This window comes from Nerophis lumbriciformis, linkage group LG03 (assembly GCF_033978685.3).
Source record: "Nerophis lumbriciformis linkage group LG03, RoL_Nlum_v2.1, whole genome shotgun sequence".
NCBI lineage: Eukaryota > Metazoa > Chordata > Actinopteri > Syngnathiformes > Syngnathidae > Nerophis > Nerophis lumbriciformis.
In genome coordinates, this window is record NC_084550.2 from 57,411,358 (window position 1) to 57,435,378 (window position 24,021).

The 24,021-nt window shown below is 39.3% G+C and overlaps 2 protein-coding genes across 4 annotated transcripts in view; both read right to left on the reverse strand.

The window, feature by feature from the left end:
* Positions 1-10: 10 nt before the first annotated feature.
* Positions 11-6,480, reverse strand: chchd4b (coiled-coil-helix-coiled-coil-helix domain containing 4b). The gene is made up of 3 exons (XM_061939889.2): positions 6,255-6,480; positions 5,928-6,026; positions 11-1,586 (listed from the first exon to the last, which is right to left on the reverse strand). The coding sequence occupies exons 1-3, from the start codon at positions 6,304-6,306 to the stop codon at positions 1,264-1,266; spliced, it is 474 nt and encodes a 157-aa protein (XP_061795873.2). The 5' UTR covers positions 6,307-6,480; the 3' UTR covers positions 11-1,263.
* Positions 6,481-7,929: 1,449 nt separating this feature from the next.
* Positions 7,930-24,021, reverse strand: part of sec61a1a (SEC61 translocon subunit alpha 1a) — a 90,560-nt gene continuing 74,468 nt past the window's right edge. For all 3 annotated transcript variants that reach the window (XM_061939909.2, XM_061939914.1, XM_061939915.2), the window contains 11 exons: positions 21,035-21,102; positions 20,889-20,954; positions 18,715-18,793; positions 18,483-18,614; positions 18,294-18,403; positions 16,548-16,701; positions 16,315-16,475; positions 12,205-12,402; positions 11,926-12,117; positions 9,056-9,132; positions 7,930-8,918 (listed from right to left, as the gene is read on the reverse strand). In XM_061939909.2, the coding sequence (XP_061795893.1) occupies positions 8,735-8,918; positions 9,056-9,132; positions 11,926-12,117; positions 12,205-12,402; positions 16,315-16,475; positions 16,548-16,701; positions 18,294-18,403; positions 18,483-18,614; positions 18,715-18,793; positions 20,889-20,954; positions 21,035-21,102 (1,421 nt within the window). In that variant the 3' untranslated portion in view covers positions 7,930-8,734. The remainder of the gene's footprint in view (positions 8,919-9,055; positions 9,133-11,925; positions 12,118-12,204; positions 12,403-16,314; positions 16,476-16,547; positions 16,702-18,293; positions 18,404-18,482; positions 18,615-18,714; positions 18,794-20,888; positions 20,955-21,034; positions 21,103-24,021) is intronic.

Genomic DNA, 24,021 nt, shown 5'->3' on the forward strand with positions numbered 1-24,021 from the left:
GGTTACAAAATGCCCAACAATATTTATTTGAGTAACTTGGACGTAATTGAGGTATAAATGCTTTGTGTGTGGTTACGATGACAAATAAAAGTGAGGAGAAATAGAATCAGTAGAAATACTTTGTAGTGCAGTACTTTGAACAGTATAAAAAGGTGACTAACAGTGTACATGAAATGCATTTAGCACAACTAACTGTAAAGCAACATCTTGTTCGGTCATCTCACGAGTCTTTGAGGGCGTACTCACACGCGGCAATCACTTCTTTTCTCAATTTTACGGAAATGTCTCTAGAATTCTTCCGTACTGGACTGCTTGATCTCTTATTTGGAGTCGTGTGTGTGTGTGTGAGCTCTATTTAGCACAATTGGCCATGGAGCGTGCGATTTTGATGGACTCTGCAAGAGAGATGAGAAGCAAATTAAATACCGTATTTTTTGGACTATAAGTCGCAGTTTTTTTCATAGTTTGGCCGGGGGTGCGACTTATACTGAGGAGCGACTTGTGTGAAATTATTAACACATTAGCGTAAAATATCAATATTATTTAGCTCATTCACGTAAGAGACTAGACGTATAAGATTTCATGGGATTTAGCGATTAGGAGTGACAGATTGTTTGGAAAACGTATAGCATGTTCTATATGTTATAGTTATTTGAATGACTCTTACCATAATATGCTACGTTAACATACCAGTTGGTTATTTATGCCTCATATAACGTACACTTATTCAGCCTGTTGTTCACTATTCTTTATTTATTTTAAATTGCCTTTCAAATGTCTATTCTTGGTGTTGGATTTTATCAAATAAATGTCCCCCAAAAAATGCGACTTATACTCCAGTGCGACTTATATATGTTTTTTTCCTTCTTTATTATGCATTTTAGGCCGGTGCGACTTATACTCCGGTGCGACTTATACTCCGGTGCGACTTATACTTCGAAAAATACGGTACTTTATTGATTCTTTCAGGAAAAAAGAAAATGGGTCAAATGCAGAGGGTAATTTCACCACACCTAGTGTGTGTGTGTGACTATAGTTGGGACTTTAACTGACTTTAACTTTAATAGAGCCATTGTTATTACTTCATTGATTATTATCTGGAGTCGTGATTGTATATCTTGTTGTAGCGGTCATTGATTTTCACGAGAGGGGCCCAGGCATGGACTGCACGGCATCGTCGTGTAAGTACGCCCTTAAGATTTGCATCAGTAAAGCACATCTTGACCAAGTCTCACACATGAACATGTGTTTGCAAACATGTTGTTAGCTTTCTAGGGCACTACTGGGCTTTGTGCCGTCACAGTCCTGCACAGTGTCAGATGTGGACTTAGAGTCACCGGGCGTTTCTTCCGAGCGCTGCTCTCCATCCGGGACCTTGTCGTCTTCTTGAGGGTAGAGTTCCGGGTAGCGCTGCATGCACTCCTGCATGGCCGTGAACTGATCCAGGCACTCGGAGCCTTTCACTTCCTCTTTACTGTAGTGGAAACACGAGAAGGCCTCCTTAAAGTCGACCCCGCAGGGACCACTGGCCATCCCGCCCAGGCAAGGGCAGTTCCAGTTAATGTCACCACTGGGAAGAATCAAACCTAGCAGGAGAGAAGAGGTTACAAGCAGTGTTGGCGTTAACGCACTTTGTGTCTTTTTACGCAGTGAATTCAGAAAGGATGCGGAATTACGCGGCGCGTTTTGTTTACCATATCTTCCAGACTATAAGGTTGAACTTAACCATCTCAATGCCTTTGAAGAGTTGGAAAAGGTGAACATGGTCTTAAATTGAAGATGTCAAGAAAAACTGTCATTCTGTATTATCACAGCCTATTTTAATGATCATATTGATTTGAAACATCCCATGTGTAACTGAAAGAAGGGCATTCTTACTCAACAGCCATGCATGTCACACCAAGGGTGCCCTTATAAACAACTGTTATAAACATGTGCCATATTGTGAAACCACACTAAACAACAATGACAGACACATTTCGGGAGAATATTTGCACCGCAACACAACATAAACGCAACATAACAAATACCCAGAATTCCCTGCAATACCAACACTTCCGGGACGCTACACTATTTTATTTGGTACAGGGTGTAATTGTAAGTGTGACCATTAGATGGCAGTCAAACATAAGAGACAAGTCTCAAATAAACAACAACAAAGTGGCTTTGTGGTTAGTGTCCGCCCTGAGATCGATAGGTTGTGAGTTCAAACCCCGGCCGAGTCATACCAAAGACTATAAAAATGGGACCCATTACCTCCCTGCTTGGCACTCAGCATCAAAGGTTGGAATTGGGGGTTAAATCACCAAAAATGATTCCCGGACACGGCCACCGCTGCTGCTCACTGCTCCCCTCACCTCCCAGGGGGTGATCAAGGGTGAAGGGTCAAATGCAGAGAATAATTTCACCACACCTAGTGTGTGTGTGACAATCATTGGTACTTTAACTTTAACTCAACATTTTAACTGTTCCATTGAAAATATAGAACATTAGACACTCAAAAATCTTGTCAAAATGTTTTAGTAGTAAATGTTAAGTGCCATCCATCCATCCATTTTCTACCGCTTGTCCCTTTTGGGATTGCGGGGGGTGCTGGAGCCTATCTCAGCTGCATTCGGGTGGAAGGCGGGGTACAACCTGGACAAGTCGCCACCTCATCGCAGGGCCAACACAGATAGACAGCCAACATTCACACTCACATTCACACACTAGGGCCAATTTAGTGTTGCCAATCAACCTATCCCCAGGTGCATGTCTTTGGAGGTGGGAGGAAGCCGGAGTACCCAGAGGGAACCCACGCAGTCACGGGGAGAACATGCAAACTCCACACAGAAAGATCCCGAGCCCGGGATTGAACGCAGGACTACTCAGGACCTTCGTATTGTGAGGCACATGCACTAACCCCTGTGCCAAAGCGCTGCCACGGTGGCACAGGGGTTTTAGTGCCATTTCGAGTATAAAGTAGTGTAAAGTTATTACTTATATCTGTCAGTAAACTCGCCATGAAAGCGATAAAACGTACCAGTGTAGTGAGTTTACATTATTCACCCAAGGAACTTTAGAGGTGGGAGGAAGCCGGAGTACCCGGAGGGAACCCACGCAGTCACGGGGAGAACATGCAAACTCCACACAGAAAGATCCCGAGCGCAGGATCAAACGAGTGTGTGAATGTGAGTGTGAATGTTGTCTGTCTATCTGTGTTGGCCCTGTGATGAGGTGGCGATGGATGTATGTACCCAAGGAACTTTATTTATATTATTGGTCGACTTCAAAGTTATGCACTGTACCGGTACACTTTCTTAAATTTTGATTCGCCGAAAGTTTTATCGATCACAAATACTGCATTTGTTTTCTTTTGTGTTATTTTTTTAATGAATGAAGTAATGTTTATGACAACCTTTTTCTAAAACACAATATAGAATGTGAGATATAACAGGATAATGCATACATTTATTATTTGTTTTCAAAACGCTTACAAAAAAGTGGGACCCCAAAAATGTACTGTGGGACCTAGGGCTGGGCGATATATCGAATATACTCGATATATCGCGGGTTTGTCTATGTGCGATATAGAAAATGACTATATTGTGATATTCGAGTATACGTCCTCACGCAGTTGCTTTTAGCTGCGGGCATTACACTACAGGCTCTCTTCACTCTTTCTAGTCTCTCCTTCTCACAGAGACATAAAACAAACGCACCTTCTTACATACGACACATACTGTCGCGCGTGCAACGTCTTACGCCCTCGCGGAGCAGACAGGTAGCAGCATGGGTAACGTTAGCTTTGATGGTAGCGGAGCGGTGCGAGTGGTAATACGAGAGAAAGAAGGTGCCAATCTAGTAACAAATGAGGGAAGAATTAATTCCCAAGAAAAACAGCACGGGGTCCATTGTCTGGCGGTGGTTTGGCTTCAAGCGGGAAGATGTTAAACAGACAACCATAATATGTAAAGTGTGCGGCAAAAGCGTTGCTACAAAAAGTAGCATTACTGCTAATTTGTAGCATCATTTGGAAAAGTCACCCGCTAGAGAATGAAGAGTGCTTGAAACTCCACATGTCAACATCTCCGTTCGGTGCCACACCAACGAAATGCCGAAGCAACAATTTCCAGATCAACACTGTATTAAAAAAATAGTCAAAAACCGAAGGAGATAACGTCCGCAGGAACCTACAACATAGCGAAGGACATACACTATTTGATTTCCTATTATGCAGCTCATTTTTATTTGACAGTTATTGACATATCTTGTGTGACATTATGCACAAAAAAGCACTTTATTTGTTTTAAACTATCGTAGTGGCGTTCTGTACAAAAATTGCACTTTAATTTAGTGTTGTTTTGATATGTCATCTTAGTGACATCATGCACAAAAGTGCACTCATAGCTTGTTTTAAAATGTCTCTGACAATCTTGCACTTTCTGTTTTGAAATGACATGAATGTTTGTGCCACTGCTTAATAACTGTTTAATAAATACACTTTTAGTAAATTGACTTAGTTGGGATTTCCCTCTCTGCATGAAAGTTTAAAATGAGCATATATTAATGCAGTATGAACAAGAATGTTTTAATGTAGACACATAGAATCATCATACTGCTGTGATTATAAGCATCAAGTGTTCATTCAAGGCTAAGGCAAAAATATCGAGATATATATCGTGTATCGTGACATGGCCTAAAAATATTGAGATATTAATAAAAGGCCATATCACCCAGCCCTAGTGGGACCCCATTTTGACTTGATGGGGTCCCTGGGACCAGAGGTGGGTAGTAACGCGCTACATTTACTCCATTACATCTACTTGAGTAACTTTTGGGATAAATTGTACTTCTAAGAGTAGTTTTAATGCAACATACTTTAACTTTTACTTGAGTATATTTTTAGAGAAGAAACGCTACTTTTACTCCGCTCCATTTATCTACATTCAGCTCGCTACTCGCTACTGATTTTTATCGATCTGTTAATGCACGCTTTGTTTGTTTTGGTTTGTCAGACAGACCTTCAAAGTAGGATCTATCTCATGCCTGCGTTTCACCAATCAAATGCAGTCACTAGTGACGTTTGACTCCGTTTCACCAATTAAATGCAGTCACTGGTGACGTTTGACTCCGTTTCACCAATCAAACAGAGCCAGGCGGTCACATGATCAACTGCACATAAAGTTTCAGCGGCAAACTACAAGCTTAAGTTTACATGAACTCAACGTCAAATTTGAGGAAGCACATGGCGGTAAGTAACATTAGTAGATATTTTGGCTGTCATCGTAGGCTGATGTTAGCTTCCCTGCTATGAATCACTGTCAAATGTACATCGTGTGGGGACATTTATTAAGGCATTGCAGCCTCATAAAGAGACAGACAAAGACACACACACGCACATGCATAGAAACACCAATCAGAAGTGCAGTGTGTTCCCAGGTGCAGCCCACACCTCTGTTTATGGTTTGCGTAAAGGCTAACTTGTTATTTTCCTTCGTAATCTCTACCTACTGAGCCTATGGTGCTGTTAAGTTATTGTGGCTCAATTTGCCTTAATTTTTTTTATGTTAATGTATTATTATTTAATATATATTATTGTTTTAGTTGCTTAAGAGATATTCCTGGCTCTGAATTTGCTCATTGCTATTTTTATGTTTTTGTGCATTATTTGTTGCCGTCCTCATTAAACGAACGGGTTACTCATCAGTTACTCAGTACTTGAGTAGTTTTTTCACAACATACTTTTTACTTTTACTCAAGTAAATATTTGGGTGACTACTCCTTACTTTTACTTGAGTAATAAATCTCTAAAGTAACAGTACTCTTACTTGAGTACGATTTCTGGCTACTCTACCCACCTCTGCCTGGGACCCCATTTTGAAAATTCCTAGCACCAACACTGTTACAAGCAACGTTCTTTATTAAGACCCTCTGTTTGTGTTTACCTCGCTCCTCATAAGGATCGTTGGGGTCTTCTTCTACAAGCTCAGCATTGCTGGGCGTTGCATGATCCTCTTTGGTAACAAAGATAATGGTGTCTTTACCTGTGGGCGACATGTCATTTGTAATATAACTACAACTAAGTATGACCCTCTGCACTTTACTGAAATGCTCACCAAATAGATTATCACGGCTGATACAAAATACATGCGGCATGGTTTCAATTCACATATATATAAAAAAAACACTAATACACATTTTAATAACGGACCAACATTAACTTCCATGCTAGCTTTTTGAATGACTTAGCAGAGTTAGCACAGTTTGCTTACCTTCTTGTTTGACAGTAGTCATGTCTTCACAAATAAAGAGGTTAAACCTCATTTACTGCCCGTGGAGAGGGGAAATTGCTGTCATTGGAACATGTCACAAATGATACGACAATGTTAAAAACCCGGAGTTTATTCTATGTGTTGTTCTAGCTGGTAAGTCATGAGTAGCCATTGACGGTAAGGTGACTAGACGGCTAACTGGCTTTAGCACGGGTCACGTGCATATGGGTGAACCAATCACATTGGCGTATGACGTCGAACCGCGTCCGGAAGGTCACGTGTACATGAGTGGGCCAATCACATTGGCGTATGACGTCTAAATTCGTCATGTGCCTTATATGGTAAAGTTGAACATCTTATTAGTTCTATAATTTGCTGGACATAAAACTTCAGGTAGTTATGCAGGTTTAAAAAAAATTCTTAACTATTTTTTTTTCTTTTTCTTACAAATAGGGAAGATTTGTAACACACTTGGGCTGCTCTCAGCGAAAATGATTTGTTTGCCCTCAGCAGATGTTTGCTGAAATTTTGGCCATAATTTGTGATTTTTCATGTTAAATTTTAACATTTCAGTCTCCAATTATTTTACAGGTGTACAATACACTGGCAGTTATTCAACACTGCAAAGCCAGACGGGACGTAAAAGTCCTTAATTTTTCAAAGGAAATAGAAATATATATATATATATTTTTTTAACTTTATTTACTCAAATTACAATCAACTTATGAAGGCCTTTTGATCAAATTATGTCACATTTTTCGATTAGTACACATTTGCATAACATTGGATATTTAACTACCGTAATTTAAACCTGTGAATTTTTTTGATTAAAAGGCCTTCAAAAGAGGGCAAATATGTTTTCAAATAACATGTTTTGAGAAGTGTGTTTAGAACAGGGGTCCCCAAACTACAGATCCGGCCCGCCAGCGTCCAAAATCCGGCCCGCGGGAAGACCCAAGTTAAAAAAAAAATCTACCGGTAATAAATAAATATATATATTTTTATATATATATTTTTTTTAATTTTATTTTAAATCTGTCCTTTCTAATCTATTTTGTATCGCATGTTACTCTCGGTGTCTCCTAGCTGCTCAGGCAAATCATATTGTCTAAAAAAATGCAATATATAATATATATATTATATATATAATATATAATATATATATTCATATAATATATATAATATATATTAAAAAATATATATATATACACACACACACACACACACACACACACACACACACACACACACACACACACACACACACACACAGCCCGGCCCCCGGCCAGATTTTTTCAACCCAATGCGGCCCCCAAGTCAAAAAGTTTGGGGATCCCTGGTTTAGAACTAAAGTTTGAGAAATCTAAACAAAAAAGAATGCAAAAATGTTTTTATGGCCTTCAAAAACTTCAGAACTTCTGTGTCCCGTTGCTTTGAAAATAATAATCCCCAGAGAGCAAAAAGGCACAATGTAAAGATAAAGAACTTAAATGTTGATGCCACTATACTAACACACAGATTTGTCCTTTAAAAAAAATTTTTTTTTTAAACCTTTTTTCACATTAAAAAAAAAAGTGTTATTTTCTGGCTCCCTTCTCCTAGAATAAACATTGGCATGTTTAAACTTGTAGCGAGGTCTGTTTGCCAGTGAAAAGATGATCAAGAAGGGAGGGAAAAAAATTAAAGATATTTTATTGCCAAGATTTTCTTTAAGTTTGTTCTGAAATGCATTTAGTTTTGTTTTTACATATTCCAAAGACTGTCTCCAACACATGGCATAAGTACAGAAAATATATAAATTATCTGTCAAAAAACCAACAATTAAAAATCACAAAAGCAGACAGTTTCTCAAAACAGACAAAGAAAATAAAGGGAAACTAATGATATGAATATGAACATGACCAGTGAGTTAATACTGGAGGTCTGTGGGAAAGATCTCTGTTACAAGACTAGCAGGACCTGTTGTTCAAATGGCTTGTCAGCTGACAGTTGAATTATTTCTTGTCCGCTGCACCGCATCCAAACGGTCAGATTCAAACCCTCCACAGGGTCACTGACAGGGAACAAGACAGCACTTGACTCCATGATGTCAAACAGCTATTTTTCACCTTCACTGGAGTGGCAGCACAAGAACAACAACAAAAAAAGTGGACAAATGTAAAAAAAATGTGTTTGACCGTCCAAGCAGCCAAGTATGCCCGCACACTGAAGCTCTACCATGTCGGTCAGAGGGCGGAAAAAAGACCGAATGCACCTCACAAAGGCAGCTTTTATGTCAATATAAGAGAGCTTCAATACTGAGTCAATTATGAAATATGAAGAAAGCAGAAGATGACGGGAAGTTCACACGTCATCTCATGTGACAATCCTGGGGGGGCAAAACGGTCCTGAGCCCGGCTGATGACGTGAGCGCCTCACAAAAGGTGAGAAGAATACTCAAAATGGCGGCGGTAGTACAAGTTGCTGGAATAGGAACATTCCTAGAAGAATCCTCCTAAGCTGCCTACTTCACTCTGCTCTTTGACAAAGATCTCAAAGTACTGATAGATGATGGTGACGGCGAGCAGGATCCCTGTGCCAGAGCCAATCGCCCCCAGGAAGTCGGCCATCACAGACAGACCACCGATACACAGCCCGCCAAAAGCGGCCGCAGTGGGAATGTACCTGAAGATTGAAACGGGTATGAAGTCCTTAATAAGGACATTTGAATAAAATTAAGCATGCACAGGAAGACACTAGCAACACAAGTACAATACACAGTATAACGACTACAACACTGAGGATGTATAAGTGATTTTTACCTGTTGAGTTCATGGACCATTGATGTCTCTCTGTGTCCTCTCATCACCATCTGCTGCTCTTTCAGCTGTTTTGCCACCTGGATGATTAACAGTAATGAAGTTATCGACATCTTTGCATTCTGGGATTTTTTGGCTAAAACATCTAAAAGAATTCATACCCAAAGCAAATGTAAATCTGTTATTCAACCATTTAGAGTAGAGGCATGGCTTTGGAATCTTTTCAAAGATAATACGGTGAATAGTCCTCCCCAGTAGTCAAAATGTGACTGAAAGCAACTAATAGAAGTTTGAATACAGTGAGATGTAAACATCATTTAGGTTCTCCTATAATTCTTGCCTAGAAATGGGTTATTGGGCCATAAATCTATATCAATATATACAGTATATATTGCTGCCTCCAGCGATATTGATATTTAATCACAATTTATTATTTAGTATATAGAACAATTTCAAAATAGGTTACAGAAGCTCCTAATTTGGCTGCTGACATAAGCTGTAACATATTACGTAATTTCCGGTTGTATTATTTTGTCCAAACTATTATTAATCTACTTGTGCTAATATCTGGTTACTTCATGTTGTAACATGTTTTTATCTGCACTTCTGTTACAACGTGATAAACACTTATTCTTTTGACGTTTGGATACTTTACATTAGTATTAGGTGATACTGCAAATTTGGTTATCAATTCAATACCAAGTAGTTACAGTGGCAGTATTGACAATACCAATGCTGATATTTAAAATTTTTAAAAATCATTTAATGATTAAATGTGTATTATAATTCTTATTAAACAAAGTGAAGTGATTTATATTTATATAGCGCTTTTCTCTAGTGACTCAAAGCGCTTTACATAGTGACACATAGGATGTCACTGTAACGACATCAGTTAAATATTTCAATCATTTCCTATTACTGGTTCTTTAGCCATTCCTTTACCACTTTTGACGTGTGTTTGGGGTGATCGTCCTGTTGGAACACCGAACTGCGCCAAAGACCCAACCCCTAGGCTGATGATTTTAGGTTGTCCTGAAGAATTTGGAGGTAATCTTCCTTTTTCATTGTCCCATTTACTCGCTGTAAAGCACCAGTTCCATTGGCAGCAAAACAGGCCCAGAGCATAATACTACCACCATCATGCTTGAAGGTAGGTATGGTGTTCCTGGGATTAAAGGCTTCACCTTTTCTCCACCAAACATATTGCTGGGTATTGTGGCCAAATAGCTAAATTTTTGTTTCATCTGACCACAGAACTTTCCTCCAGAAGGTCTTATCTTTGTCCATGTGAAAATTGAGCTGTTTGGCCACAATACCCAGCAAAGTGTTTGGAGGAGAAAAGGTGAGGCCTTTAATCCCAGGAACACCATGCCAACCAACCGTCAAGCATGGTGGTGGTAGTATTATGCTCTGGACCTGTTTTTCTGCCAATGGAACTGGTGCTTTAAATGGGACAATGAAAAATTCTTCAGGACAACCTAAAATCATCAGCCTGGAGGTTGGGTCTTGGGCATTCCAACAGGACAATGACCCCAAACACATGTCAAAAATGGTAAAGGAATGGCTAAATCAGGCTAAAATTAAGGTTTTAGAATGGCCTTCCCAAAGTCCTGACTTAAACATGTGAACAATGCTGAAGAAACAAGTCCATGTCAGAAAACCAACAAATTTAAATGAACTGCACCAATTTTGTCAAGAAGAGTGGTCAAAAATTCAAGCAGAAGCTTGTGGATGGCTACCAAAAGCGCCTTTTTGCAGTGAAACTTGCCAAGGGACATGTAAGCAAATATTTACAGTACATTGCTGTATGTATACTTTTGACCCAGCAGATTTGGTCACATTTTCAGTAGACCCATAATAAATTAATAAAAGAACCAAACTTCATGAATGTTTTTTGTGACCAACAAGTATGTGCTCCAATCACTCTATCACAAAAAATAAGAGTTGTAGAAATTATTGGAAACTCAAGACAGCCATGACATTATGTTCTTTACAAGTGTATGCAAACTTTTGATCGTGACTGCATATATGTTGAATTTTCATTAACAGGTGCCCGGTAGGACCAGCGGGATTTGGTTGATGCCAAAAAAAAAGGACTGGATTCGGTCCTCATCGCTACTTGTAAAAAAAAAGTAATAATTTGTCACCTTGAAGGCGAGGATTGCTGATTTATAGGTGGCCTTGATGCACTCTGGAGGGACATTCGCTGCCAGCGAGGACGCTAGATTGGGTTGAGGACCCATTTGTTTGTTTGTCGCGGTCAAATTTACAGGTCAGTGCTATTAGCTACAGCTGTTATCAACATGCATTATCACGATATAATATTTTAAAACTATTAAAAGCTCTATCGTCGACCAAATTTATTCGTCCATATCGCACAACTCCGCTGCTCCGTTACGCATGAGTTCCTTGCTTTGTACGACACAATCTCATTGGCTATTTAGCGCGTCAGTCATCATTAACCTTTGATGTAATTTACATAGGTTAGTTAGGTTACAAGAGGGGGTGACTGATACACAGAAGTTCATTGGCTATTCTGCCACAGCAGACAAGGGCATCACTTTTCTACTGGGTTGAGTGAGGTGTCACTTAAAAGTTCCGCGTTCATTCGGTAGCACGGTGTGGTTACTGCTTTCAGCTAACCAAATTTACAATGAGTAATATGGAAACTATATGCATCTGACAAAAATAAAGAAAGTTTGCAGCACACAGTGAGCCTTTAAAGATGAGTTTCATTCATGTTTGTTTGCCACTAGTTGACTATTTGAGTTTACAGATTGTATCCTGACATTGGGTTTTGCATAAAAATAGTAGATGGCCCACGAGCAAAAGGCTTTAAGGGAGACTGATACAAAACAACTGTTTGGTCTTACATCTTTTGCGGAGGAGCCAGAGACTTCAATCCAGGTTTTGGAGAAAAAGGCACACGATCCAAGCATGAAGGCAATATAGATGAATGCGTGGACTGGATCATCTAGAACTGAACCAAATGACTCAGGTGGGGAGAGGAAGTAACAGAGCCCACCGACAGGATACGCCCGGGCCGGACCACCGGTTGAAGCATCCTACAGATACAAGCATTCTGGTTGTGTAAAACCTGGCAAAATGATTCAATTGTTGTTGGAAGATATAAAAGTTAAACGTATACTTACAGACCAAGTTCCGAGCAGATTGACCAGGAAGTTCCCGCTAAAGCGCGTGGAAAGCATCTGGGAGATGACGTACAAATTGGAAACCAAGGCAGACTGCAGGATGATGGGAATGTTGGAGGTGTAAAAGAGTTTAATGGGGTAGGTGTTGTACTGGCCGCGGTAGCGAGCGGACTTGATTGGCAGATCCACTCTGAATCCCTGTGAGGGGCAACAAGAGGTGATGACATCTTACCGTATTTTCCGCACTATAAGGCGCACCTAAAAACCACAAATTTTCTCAAAAGCTAACAGTGCGCCTTATAACCCGGTGCGCTTTATTACGATTAATTTTCATAAAGTTTCGATCTCGCAACTTCGGTAAACAGCCGCCATCTTTTTTCCCGGTAGAACAGGAAGCGCTTCTTCTTCTACGCAAGCAACCGCCAAGGAAAGCACCCGCCCCCATAAAACAGGAAGCGCTTCACCCGCCCCCATAGAACAGGAAGCGCTTCACCCGCCCCCGGAAGAAGAAGAAAAAACGCGCGGATATCACCGTACGTTTCATTTCCTGTTTACATCTGTAAAGACCACAAAATGGCTCCTACTAAGCGATCCGGTTCATAAAAAGACGCAATCTCTCCATCCGCACACGGATTACTACCGTATTTCACAGCAACTGAACCGCACTGTGGAACGGGAGCACGTACGGTGAATATTCGCACCACGGAATGAGAAGTCATCCTTCACTGTGGTTCTAGCTTGCCATGCTAACTTCCACTCATGGTGATATTCAAAAGGAAGACCTTGCCAAAAGAGACCTTTCCAGCCGGCGTCATCATAAAAGCTAACTCGAAGGGATGGATGGATGAAGAAAAGATGAGCGAGTGGTTAAGGGAAGTTTACGCGAAGAGGCCGGGTGGCTTTTTTCACACAGCTCCGAAGGCGAACACACCTTCACTAAGACGGGCAGACAGCCTCGGACGACATACGCCAACATTTGCCAGTGGATCGTAAATGCCTGGGCAGATATTTCGGTCACAACTGTGGTCCGAGCTTTCCGGAAGGCAGGATTCACAGAACAACAGCGACACTGACTCCCGATGACTTCTACGAGACGGAACCGGCCATTTTGGATCCCACGCTTGCGCAACTTTTCAATTCGGACACCGAAGACGAAGAATTCGAAGGATTTACGAATGAAGAATAACTTCAGAAGGTGAGCGCTATGTTTATTTTGTGTGTTGTGACATTAACGTTCGAGCAACATTATGTTACTATTGCTCTACACCATTTTGAATTTTACTATGTTTGTGATTGCACATTTGCGTACATTTTGGGACAGAGTTGTTAGAACGCTGGTTTTCAATATATTATTAAAGTTTGACTGAACTATCTGACTGTTTTTTTGACATTCACTTTAGCGCAGCGTTTTTTTGACATTCACTTTAGCGCAGCGTAGGCGCGGCTTATAGTCCGGGGCGGCTTATTGGTGGACAAAATTATGAAATATGTAATTCATAGAAGGTGCGGCTAATAATCCGGTGCGCCTTATAGTGCGGAAAATACGGTAATAAGACTTTTAATTAGGGATGTCACGATTAGGGATTTACGCTGCTGATTTCGATCTTTCATGGGTGAGACCGGCCCTTACTGATCACACGTATTAACTGTACATTTTTCAAAATATTTATGGTGGGGTTGCGCGATATAGACAACAGGGTTTTCCCTTAATGTATTTGAATGTGGCGGTGATCTACGGCAACAATTAATACAGTAGGGAGTTTTTACGTGAAAACAAAAAAAAGTAATATAAAATGTAGCGTCCAGACACACAAAGTCTGGCGGTCTTTTTAGCTTTTATTGCCAATTTTATGCTAACATTGGGCCCAATTCCAACAAGTATTTCCTCCCGTGCACACACGTCCACCTCCGTGTTTCATTCCCAAACACACAGCCCTTCTTCATTCTTCGCCAACACTGTGTGTTCACAGACCATGGGTAAAATTAACATTATAACACACTAAAATACACTAACACCAGCAGGTAGTTACAGTATGAATGTATATATATAGTTTATTATTTTCGCACTATTGACTAGTGATGCACAGAAAATTTGACCACCGAAAGAAGATGTACCGTACTTTGATCACCGGAACAGCGTTGCCGAAACCGAATGTTGTGATGACGCAAGTCATTTGCACGGGGTTGTCTGGAGCAGAGGCAGCATGTCCGCGCTGCGGGCATACTTTTAGTATCCAAAATATAGCTGCGGACAGCGATCTTCAAAATTTAACATACCAGTAGCGGCTTGTAAGGAGAGCAAGGCTCGCAGTGTGTGACGTCAGGCTCTGTGCAGCTGGCTTTTCGGCGCGGACATAGAGCAACAGAAGTAAAGAGTCTCTAAATACAAGTAAAGTCAACAATAGTACCAGAAATAGATGCTAAATTTGTTGCCAGTTGTTTGCCTAATAAAATAATAAAAATCTCTAGAAAATACATTCTCAACAATTTACAATAAGCAGCAACAATTGAAAAGTACAGCAAAACGATGCTATGTAAGAAAAAATATATGTTAATAGTGACCTTTGATAGGGTTAGGGTTATTTAAAAACAAAATGTATGTATACATTTTGTTGCCTTCTTAAAGAAAATACATGAATCATCTAATTATATGATGATGTCATATTGACCACACCCATGACCACGCCCCTGCCGCCACAGGTATCTTGGCAATCTAGGGGAAACCCTGGACAATATACAATATAAATGATATAAGTTTGTCTGACAATAGAGCTTTTAATATTGTTATATCGTGATAATGCATGTTGATGACACATTCTAGCTGTGTCTACAAATTTGAAAGCGACGCAGGAGGACTTTAAAAAGCAAAAACCAAATGATTTAAATCAAGAGACAATAGTAGGTCATAATTTAGAAATGTAATTGATATTGTAAACCGCCATACTGTGTTTTGGTCTGATAATTGTGATTAATTGTGAAAAATGTACCGTAATCATCCAATGATATTGTAATGTGAAGTATCCGTATCAGCAATGGTATAATCAATACTGCCCCTGTAACTACTTGGTATTGGATTGTTTCTATACCCAAATTTGTAGTGTCACACAAATATAATGTTCAAAAAACTGAATAACAAGTGCTTATTACAATTTAACAGAAGTATAGTTACATTATAAAGTAGCCAGATATCACTAGTAATTTAGGAAGTGGATTAATAATAATAATTTTGAGCAAATAATACAACTGGAAAATGATATATGTTACTGCATATGTCAGCAGCCAAAAAAGGAGCCTTTGTAACCTGTTTTGAAATGGTTCCATTATCATTTATATACCAGATAATATATTGTAGTGTATATCGTTATCGCAGGAAGCTGCAATACATATTGCAATATGGATTTTAGGCCATATCGCCCATCTCTAGTGAGTGCTATTTACATTTACATACTATTGTCATTATTTTAATTAACATACTTTTGTTTTCATTCGTTACGGGCCTAATTTCATCAAGGGAAAAAAGGTCGTTGACGATAACAAAATTACCACTTCTCCACACTGTGTATGGAGATAGGCAATTAACTGCTAGCTTTTCAGCCGGGGAACTCAAAAAATAAAATTTGTAGCCAGAAAAACTGGCCTATGTGATTAACATTGAAAGCATGTTGAATGGGTTCATTTAGCCTACTGGTGTGCATTTATAAATGGTTGATTTATATAGGCTAGTAAGGTAAAGTTTTGTACCTGACAAGCTTCGCCCTACCCCCGACGCACGCCAGGGGGCACTGCCATCCCACCACCTCAGGTGGGATGGAAAAATCCATACAACATGTCACAGACGACGTCACGCTAACATCATATGACACCTCTGATGAAGGCTGCAGAAGCAAGGTAGCCGAAACTTGTCAGGTACAAAACTTTACCTTACTAGCATATATGAATCAACCATTTATAAATAGCATTGAAAGCATTAATGTACAAAGGTGATCACATAATTATTCAAGAAAATTGTCTGATACTGATAGGTGGCTGATGGTTCGGCACATCTCTACTTATAATGCATATTTCATCACGCTGCCTGCTTGGGGTCAACTTAAACACAAAATAACTCACCTGAAAGTATATGACTACAGCAAAAACAAAGACTGTGGCAATTAGGTTCATGAGGTTGGGCAGGTTTTGTCTGTAGAAGGCCTCTCTTAGAGCACGCACTTTGTCCGTCCTTGTAGCCAGCAGATGGAAAAGGGCAATAATAGCTCCCTCAAACTCTGTGCCTGTAAAACAACACAGGAAATAATACTTTTGCAATACAGAAGAAAACCATTTGTTCCTGTGTAGACACTTACCTCTGCCAGTGTTTACAGTGGTTGGGCTGAAAGCCTTCCAGACGATGGTCTCACAAATGTTGGTCGCAATGAAAAGCGAAATACCCGAGCCGAGGCCATAGCCTTTTTGGAGCAATTCATCCAGAAGCAGCACAATGAGACCGGCCACAAACAGCTGGTTCGAAGAGAAATGTGATTGGTCAGCCTTATTTTAAAGACACCCAAATATAAGAGCAGTGTCAACAAGATTCTCAATGTTGCGAATACTGTCGTAGAGCAGCCATTTCTTCAATAATATGTTTGGTAGCGTAAATATGTGTTGCAGTTAGGGGTGCAACAATTCGTCTACAAATATTGACCATAAAATCTGTCGCTGACAAATCCATTTGTCAACAATAGTCGGTGAGGTCATCCAGACGGAAGCGAGTACTTCCAACAACATGGCAGGTGAAAACATGTCAAGTGTGGAAACATTTTGCCATAGTTTTCTTAAAGACATAAATACCTTGCTCATTTCGCAAAGCAGATTTTGTTTTTTTATGGCACGACTTCTATGATACGGGAGCATTTAAAGCGGGGGAATGTCGGGCATCTGGGGAATGCGATCTCAACTCGGTGAGATAGTTAGCTTGTTTCCTTGTTTCAGTAGTTAGCTAACAAGTGTTAAAGCAAGTTGTGTGAAAAATAGATTTAACTATCATTTCAGCCAAAGTCTGCCAGCTAAACTTTGTCTAAATCAATTCAAGTACCGTATTTTTCGGACTATAAGTCGCAGTTTTTTTTCATAGTTTGGCCGGGGGTGCGACTTATACTCGGGAGCGACTTATGTGTGAAATTATTAACACATTAGCGTAAAATATCAAATAATATTATTTAGCTCATTCACGTAAGAGACTTCATGGGATTTAGCGATTAGGAGTGACAGATTGTTTGGTAAACGTATAGCATGTTCTATATGTTATAGTTATTTGAATGACTCTTACCATAATATGTTACGTTAACATACCAGGCACGTTCTCAGTTGGTTATTTATGCCTCATATAACGTACACTTATTCAGTCTGTTGTTCACTATTCTTTATTTATTTTAAATTGCCTTTTAAATGTCTATTCTTGGTGTTGGGTTTTATCAAATAAATTTCCCCCAAAAAATGCGACTTATACTCCAGTGCAAATTATATGTTTTTTTTCCCTTCTTTATTATGCATTTTCGGCCGGTGCGACTTATACTCCGGAGCGACTTATACTCCGAAAAATACGGTACTTTTTATTTGTCAGGAACATCAGGTGTGAAGCAGCGTTGGCACAATAAACGTCAACACGCAAAAATTAGGCACCTTGGTGCCGATATCATAAAAGAATAAACCTACAGTCTGAATGCAGAATGCATTAAACAAAAATACATCCATTGTCATGTTTTTCATAATGATGGTGAACGATGGGCAAAACTAAAAAAAAAGTGCAGTTCCCCTTTAAGTTAAATCACCAAAAATTATTCCTGGGCGCGGCCACCGCTGCTGCTCACGGTTCCCCTCATCTCCCAGGGGGGTGATCAAGGGTGATGGGTCAAATGCAGAGAATAATTTCGCCACACCTCGTGTGTGTGTGACAATCATTGGTACTTTAACTTTAACTTAAGTCACAGCGAGAAGGCCTGTTCTTACATTGAAAGGCAGTCATGTAAGCAAATGTAAGTGTATGAGATTTAAAGTATTTAAGCAAAAGAATAGTATGAGTGTGTCTCTATCCACAGTCTGTGTGTGTGTACCTGGATGATGATGAGCAGACAGATGCCAGCTCCCATCTCTGAGGGGTCACCATACATGCCGGTCATCACGTAAACAATAGCTTGCCCAATGGTGATGATCATTCCAAACACTGAAATACGTCAACAGGCGTGAGACTCACCACATTACCCGTGTTACAAGTCAGCAAAATATAATAGCAGTGTCCGTACATTTCTGTGCTCCGTTGAAGAGGGCTCGATCTTTGGGCGTGTCCCCAACTTCGATAATTTTAGCTCCAGCAAGAAGCTGCATGATGAGGCCAGAGGTGACAATCGGAGAGATGCCCAGCTCCATCAACGTGCCTGGAAGTAAACACTTACATTAGAGGAGGGCGTGTCCAAGCTGATACTGTTGTGCATTCAAATGCAAACAAACTAGAGGTACAGTATGTTCGACATCTACCTCGATTTGAGGCCAGAATCACTCTCATCCAGTAGAAGGGATCTGCAGAGTCTGAGGACATGATGCCAAAGAGGGGGATCTAGAAGAACAGCATCATGCATTTCTGTTACGCATGAATTGGTATTAACTTCAACACACAATTCTGTAATGAGACCACTCAAGACTAATTCACATATTGCAGTGATTCTCAAACTGTGGTATGTGTACAAAGCTCCATCTTGTGGCACAACAAATAATAACTATCCAAACACATTGTTATTGTTCATACATCCATTTTCTACCACTTGTCCCTTTCGGGGTCGCGGGGGGTTCTGGAGCCTATCTTAGTTGCATTCCCCTCAATTCCCCCCAAATAAACGGATTAACTTGCTGGACTATAAAGACAATATAACATACATCCATAAACGCTTTTGCAAAAGTGCAATATATTTATCTGTACAGTAATCTATATCTGCACCTTCTTTTGTAAATGCAAACACTCTGCACCTTATTGCTCTTTTATCCTTCACTACCACAAGCTAATGCAACTAAATTTTGTTCTTATCTGTACTGTAAAGTTCAAATTTGAATGACAATAAAGGAAGTCTGTCTCTCTAAGGCAGTGGTTCTCAAATGGGGGTACGCGTACCCCTGGGGGTACTTGAAGGTATGCCAAGGGGTACGTGAGATTTTTTTTAAATGTTCTAAAAATAGCAACAATTCAAAAATCCTTCATAAATATATTTATTGAATAATACTTCAACAAAATAAATGTTTAGAATTAAGTTCATGAATCCAGATGGATCTCTATTACAATCCCCAAAGAAGGCACTTTATGTTGCTGATTACTTCTATGTGTAGAAATCTTTATTTATAATTGAATCACTTGTTTATTTTACAACAAGTTTTTAGTTATTTTTAGTTATTTTTTCCCCAAATAGTTCAAGAAAGACCACTACAAATGAGCAATATTTTGCACTGTTATACAATTTAATAAATCAGAAACTGATGACATAGTGCTGTATTTTACTTCTTTATCTCCTTTTTTCAACCAAAAATGCTTTGCTCTGAATAGGGGGTACTTGAATTAAAAAAATGTTCACAGGGGGTACATCACTGAAAAAAGGTTGAGAACCACTGCTCTAAGATATGTCCTGAGCTGAGGTCATGAAGCTACCTACTGTTTTCTATGGGTCTCCATTTATTTTTATTTATATGGCTATGTCTACACTAAGGCGGATAACCCCTTACACAAATAATTTTTTAGCCTAAGCCCTGTTTCAGCCACACTAAACCATCGTTTAAGGTAACCTTCCTTGGAGAATTTTTTTACACGGGTAAGTGTGCTGTGTATTTCTTGAATCTCCGGCTCTTAGCTTTGTATGGACTCATTGATCGTTTACAAACTGAGTTCGGAGAGGAAGTGAAGTCAGAAAAACCGTGCCCCACACAGGAAGTGACATCAGAAAGAACACCCCACAGCCAGCTTCATAACAACCGGAGCTAACCACTGGAAAGATGGAGGCGAGTCATCCAGACATGCCCGTGTTTCTCATTCTTCTACATGTACAGACGCTTGTGGAAATCACACATGAATACCTTTAGAGAAGAAAACGCGTGATTGCAGCTATTTTGGATACAACACTTCTCAGACGGCAAGAGAACTTTCGGATGTCCAGGTCAGCTGTGATTCTACTTACCGAAAAACTTTATCCATTTGTTGAAGGAGAGACAACGAAAATGTGGGATCCCGTGGATGTGATAAAAAAGATAGCATGTGCTTTGTATTACCTGGCCGTCGAGGGAAGACTACGGAAAACATTGAATGCTTTTGGACTGGCAAAGCAGACTGTATCAGTTATTGTCCGCCATGTATGTCACGGACTCAACGTCTAGGTCCGGAGTAAATAAAGTCACCAAGAAGGAATGGACAATGAAGGTGAAGGCAAAAAGGTGAGGAGTGTCCTGACCAGATATCTAAATTACTAGTTTTATTGATGTAAACTGTTCTTTACCACATTGTTTACATGTCTAATAAAGATTTGAGGGCCGTGTCTTAAACGACCATTGTGTGTGTGTGGACAAGGATAAGGTTAGGTGGGATTTACCCTGGATAACCTTAGTGTAAACGGGGCCTTACTATTCGGCATTTTGTGGACCTTGCTGTATCGCACCAACAAGTCCCAACAACTCACCTGGCAGCAAACCAAGAAGATGAAGAGAGTGATGGCTGTCCATAGAACCTTTTCTCTGAACTGGATCTGAAACCGAAATCATCATGACAGGTTGAACAGCGTGTCGTTAGAAGACTTGTTGATTACTCCAGTAAATTCACACATACCTTTCTTTCAGGTTTTTGGATTTCTGGCAAAACTGCACAGAATGGCTTTATCACTTCCAAGAATTTGACTGAAATGAAGCAAAGTAGAACATTTCAGTGCTTTTCACAAATGATTTGAAGAATCCGTGAGACGGGGCAATGGACTGAAGGGCGGACTCTGACCGCCACACATGGATGTCAAAAGATACAATGTGTAAAAAAAAAGAAAGTTAAAACTATGGAATATGACAGAGTCAGATGATTGCCGTTTTTGTTGTCAGGAGTCTGAATCCACCCTGCATTTGTTTTGGTATTGTCATATTGTATCTTCATTTTGGGTGGAAGTTGAAAAAATGTGTTTAAGGATTGGTTTGTTTATGAAGCTTGATGTGGTTTCTGTTACTTAGGGAGAGTTCATTGACAGTCATGATTTAGTCAATTTAATTATAGTACTCAGTAAAAGGTTTATTTTTAAAGCCAAAAATAGATATTCACTTAGTATTACTTTCTTTAAAACATTTATTCAGCATTTTTTAACTTTAGAAAGTTATATGGTTGAAACCCATAATGATGCCAAAAAACATAAGTAGATGGGAAGTTCTCAAATGCTTATTTTGAAAATGTAATTTTGTTTATAGATTATATGCAATCTGTTGTTGTGTTCCCTAATTTAAGTGTACATAAATGAAGGTGTGTGTTGCTGAGCCTGACCTGGACATAATGTGGACTGGACCTGGTTTTGAGAACCCTTTAAACAGCTTAATCTTCTACAGTTTTGGTTGTCCATCGCATATATTCTACTACCGCTAAACTCTCCAAAATGTATGCCAATATTGCAGATACATGTTATCGCTGTCAATTGATTCCTGCAAACATGACACACATGTTCTGGTCTTGTCCCTGTCTGAAAGCCTACTGGACTAATACTTTTAAACATCTTCATATGCACTAAATTTTAAATTGACGCCTTGTGCAGAATTTACTATTTTTGGAATTCCACCAAACTATCAAAAAATTAAGCAGACTTTTAGGGATAGTATCGCGTTTGCATCATTAATTGCTCAAAGAAGGATCTTATTGGAGTGGAAATCACAGTTTGCCCCCAAGGTCTCCCTATGGCTTAAGGACCTCATATTTTTGTTAGATTTAGAGAAAATTAAATATAATCTGAGGGGTACACCAAAACAATTTGACTTGACCTGGGGCTGCATAATTATTTACATAGCTAAATTAAAGACACTACAGGATAAATGTGACACTCACTGTTGACAATGAACCTTTTCACTTACCTCAATTTTGTTTTTTGTTGTTGTTTTTATTCAGTGACACTTCTCTGTATGTTTGTGATTTTTATTTTTGTTGTTACCTTTTTTTTTTCCCTTTTACTCAGTTACTGTGATTCTTTATATGCTTGTGGTGAAGAGGAAGGCAGTACATTGCTACCCACTGTGACTGAAATGTAGGACGGGAGGTGGGAGGGGGTGTTATTATTTGACTTGTATTATTTTTCTGGGGTTTTTTTTGTATTTCTTTTTTTGGGGGGAGGGACAAAAAAGTGTCTGTTTTATCTATCAAATTAATAAACAAATACTATTAAAAAAAGAACCCTTTAAACAATCTTATTCAGTGGTTCTTAACCTGGGTTCGTTCGAACCCTAGGGGTTCGGTCAGTCGGGCTCAGGGGTTCGGCGGAGGTCAAGACACACCCGACTCATCGTGTCAATAAAAACTTCTCCCTATCGGCGTATTACAGATACGGCAACAGCTGACTGATTTGCAGGTGTGTAATTTGTTGTGAGTTTATGCACTGTGTTGGTTTTGTTCTTTGAACAAGGTGATGTTCATGCACGGTTCATTTTGTGCACCAGTAATAAAACATGGTAACACTTTAGTATGGGGAACATATTCACCATTAATTAGTTGCTTATTAACATGCAAATTAGTAACATATTGGCTCTTAACTAGTTAACTAACCGTAACCCTAACCAAATAACTCTAAATTAAGTCTTTGTTACTTAGAATATGTTCCCCATACTAAAGTGTTACCAAAAACATAAATTTGTCTTGAATTTGAAAAAAAAAAAACATTTTATTTTTTACTAAAGAAGAGTTCGGTGAATGTGCATATGAAACTGGTGGGGTTCGCTACCTCCAACAAGGTTAAGAACCACTGATCTAATTTCATTGACAACATGGTCTGGTGAAGAAAATGCCCTTTATTTAAAAAATAAATAAATAAACATTGTCTTGAACAAAAAATAAACTAAAATAAAATTAATTAATTATTAATTATTTAAATTAAATGTTAATATTTGGCCCTGCGATGAGGGGCAACTTGTCCAGGGTGTACACCGCCTTCCGCCCGAATGCAGCTGAAATAGGCTCCAGCACCCCCCGCGACCCCATAAAGGGGACAAGCGGTAGAAGATGGATGGATGGATGGAAAATTAAAATAAAATAAAAACAGTTACATAGAAATTTGTAATTAATGAAAATTAGTCAAATTAACTGGTAAAGGTTAGTACTATTAGTGGACCAGCAGCACACAAAATCCTGTGTGCTTCCCGGACTGTATCCCTTGCAGACTGTATTGATATATATTGTAGGAACCAGAATATTAATAACAAGGAAACAACCCTTTTGGTTGAATGAGTGAGAATGAGTGTAAGGGTTATTTTTTAAATACAAAGGCATTATCTTCACCAGACCAGGTTGTCAATGAAATTATATTGTTTAAAGGGTTCTTTTTTTTTTTTTTTTTTTTTTTTTTTTAAATAGTACTTATTTATTAATTTGATAGGTAAAACAGACACTTTTTTTGTCCCTCACACAAAAAAAAGAAATCCAAAAAACCAGCAGAAAAATAATAAAAGTAAAATAATAACACCCCCTCCCACCTCCCGTCCTACATTTCAGTCACAGTGGGTAGCAATGTACTGCCTTCCTCTTCACCACAAGCATATAGAAAATCACAATAACTGAGTAAAAGGAAAGAAGAAAAAAAAGGT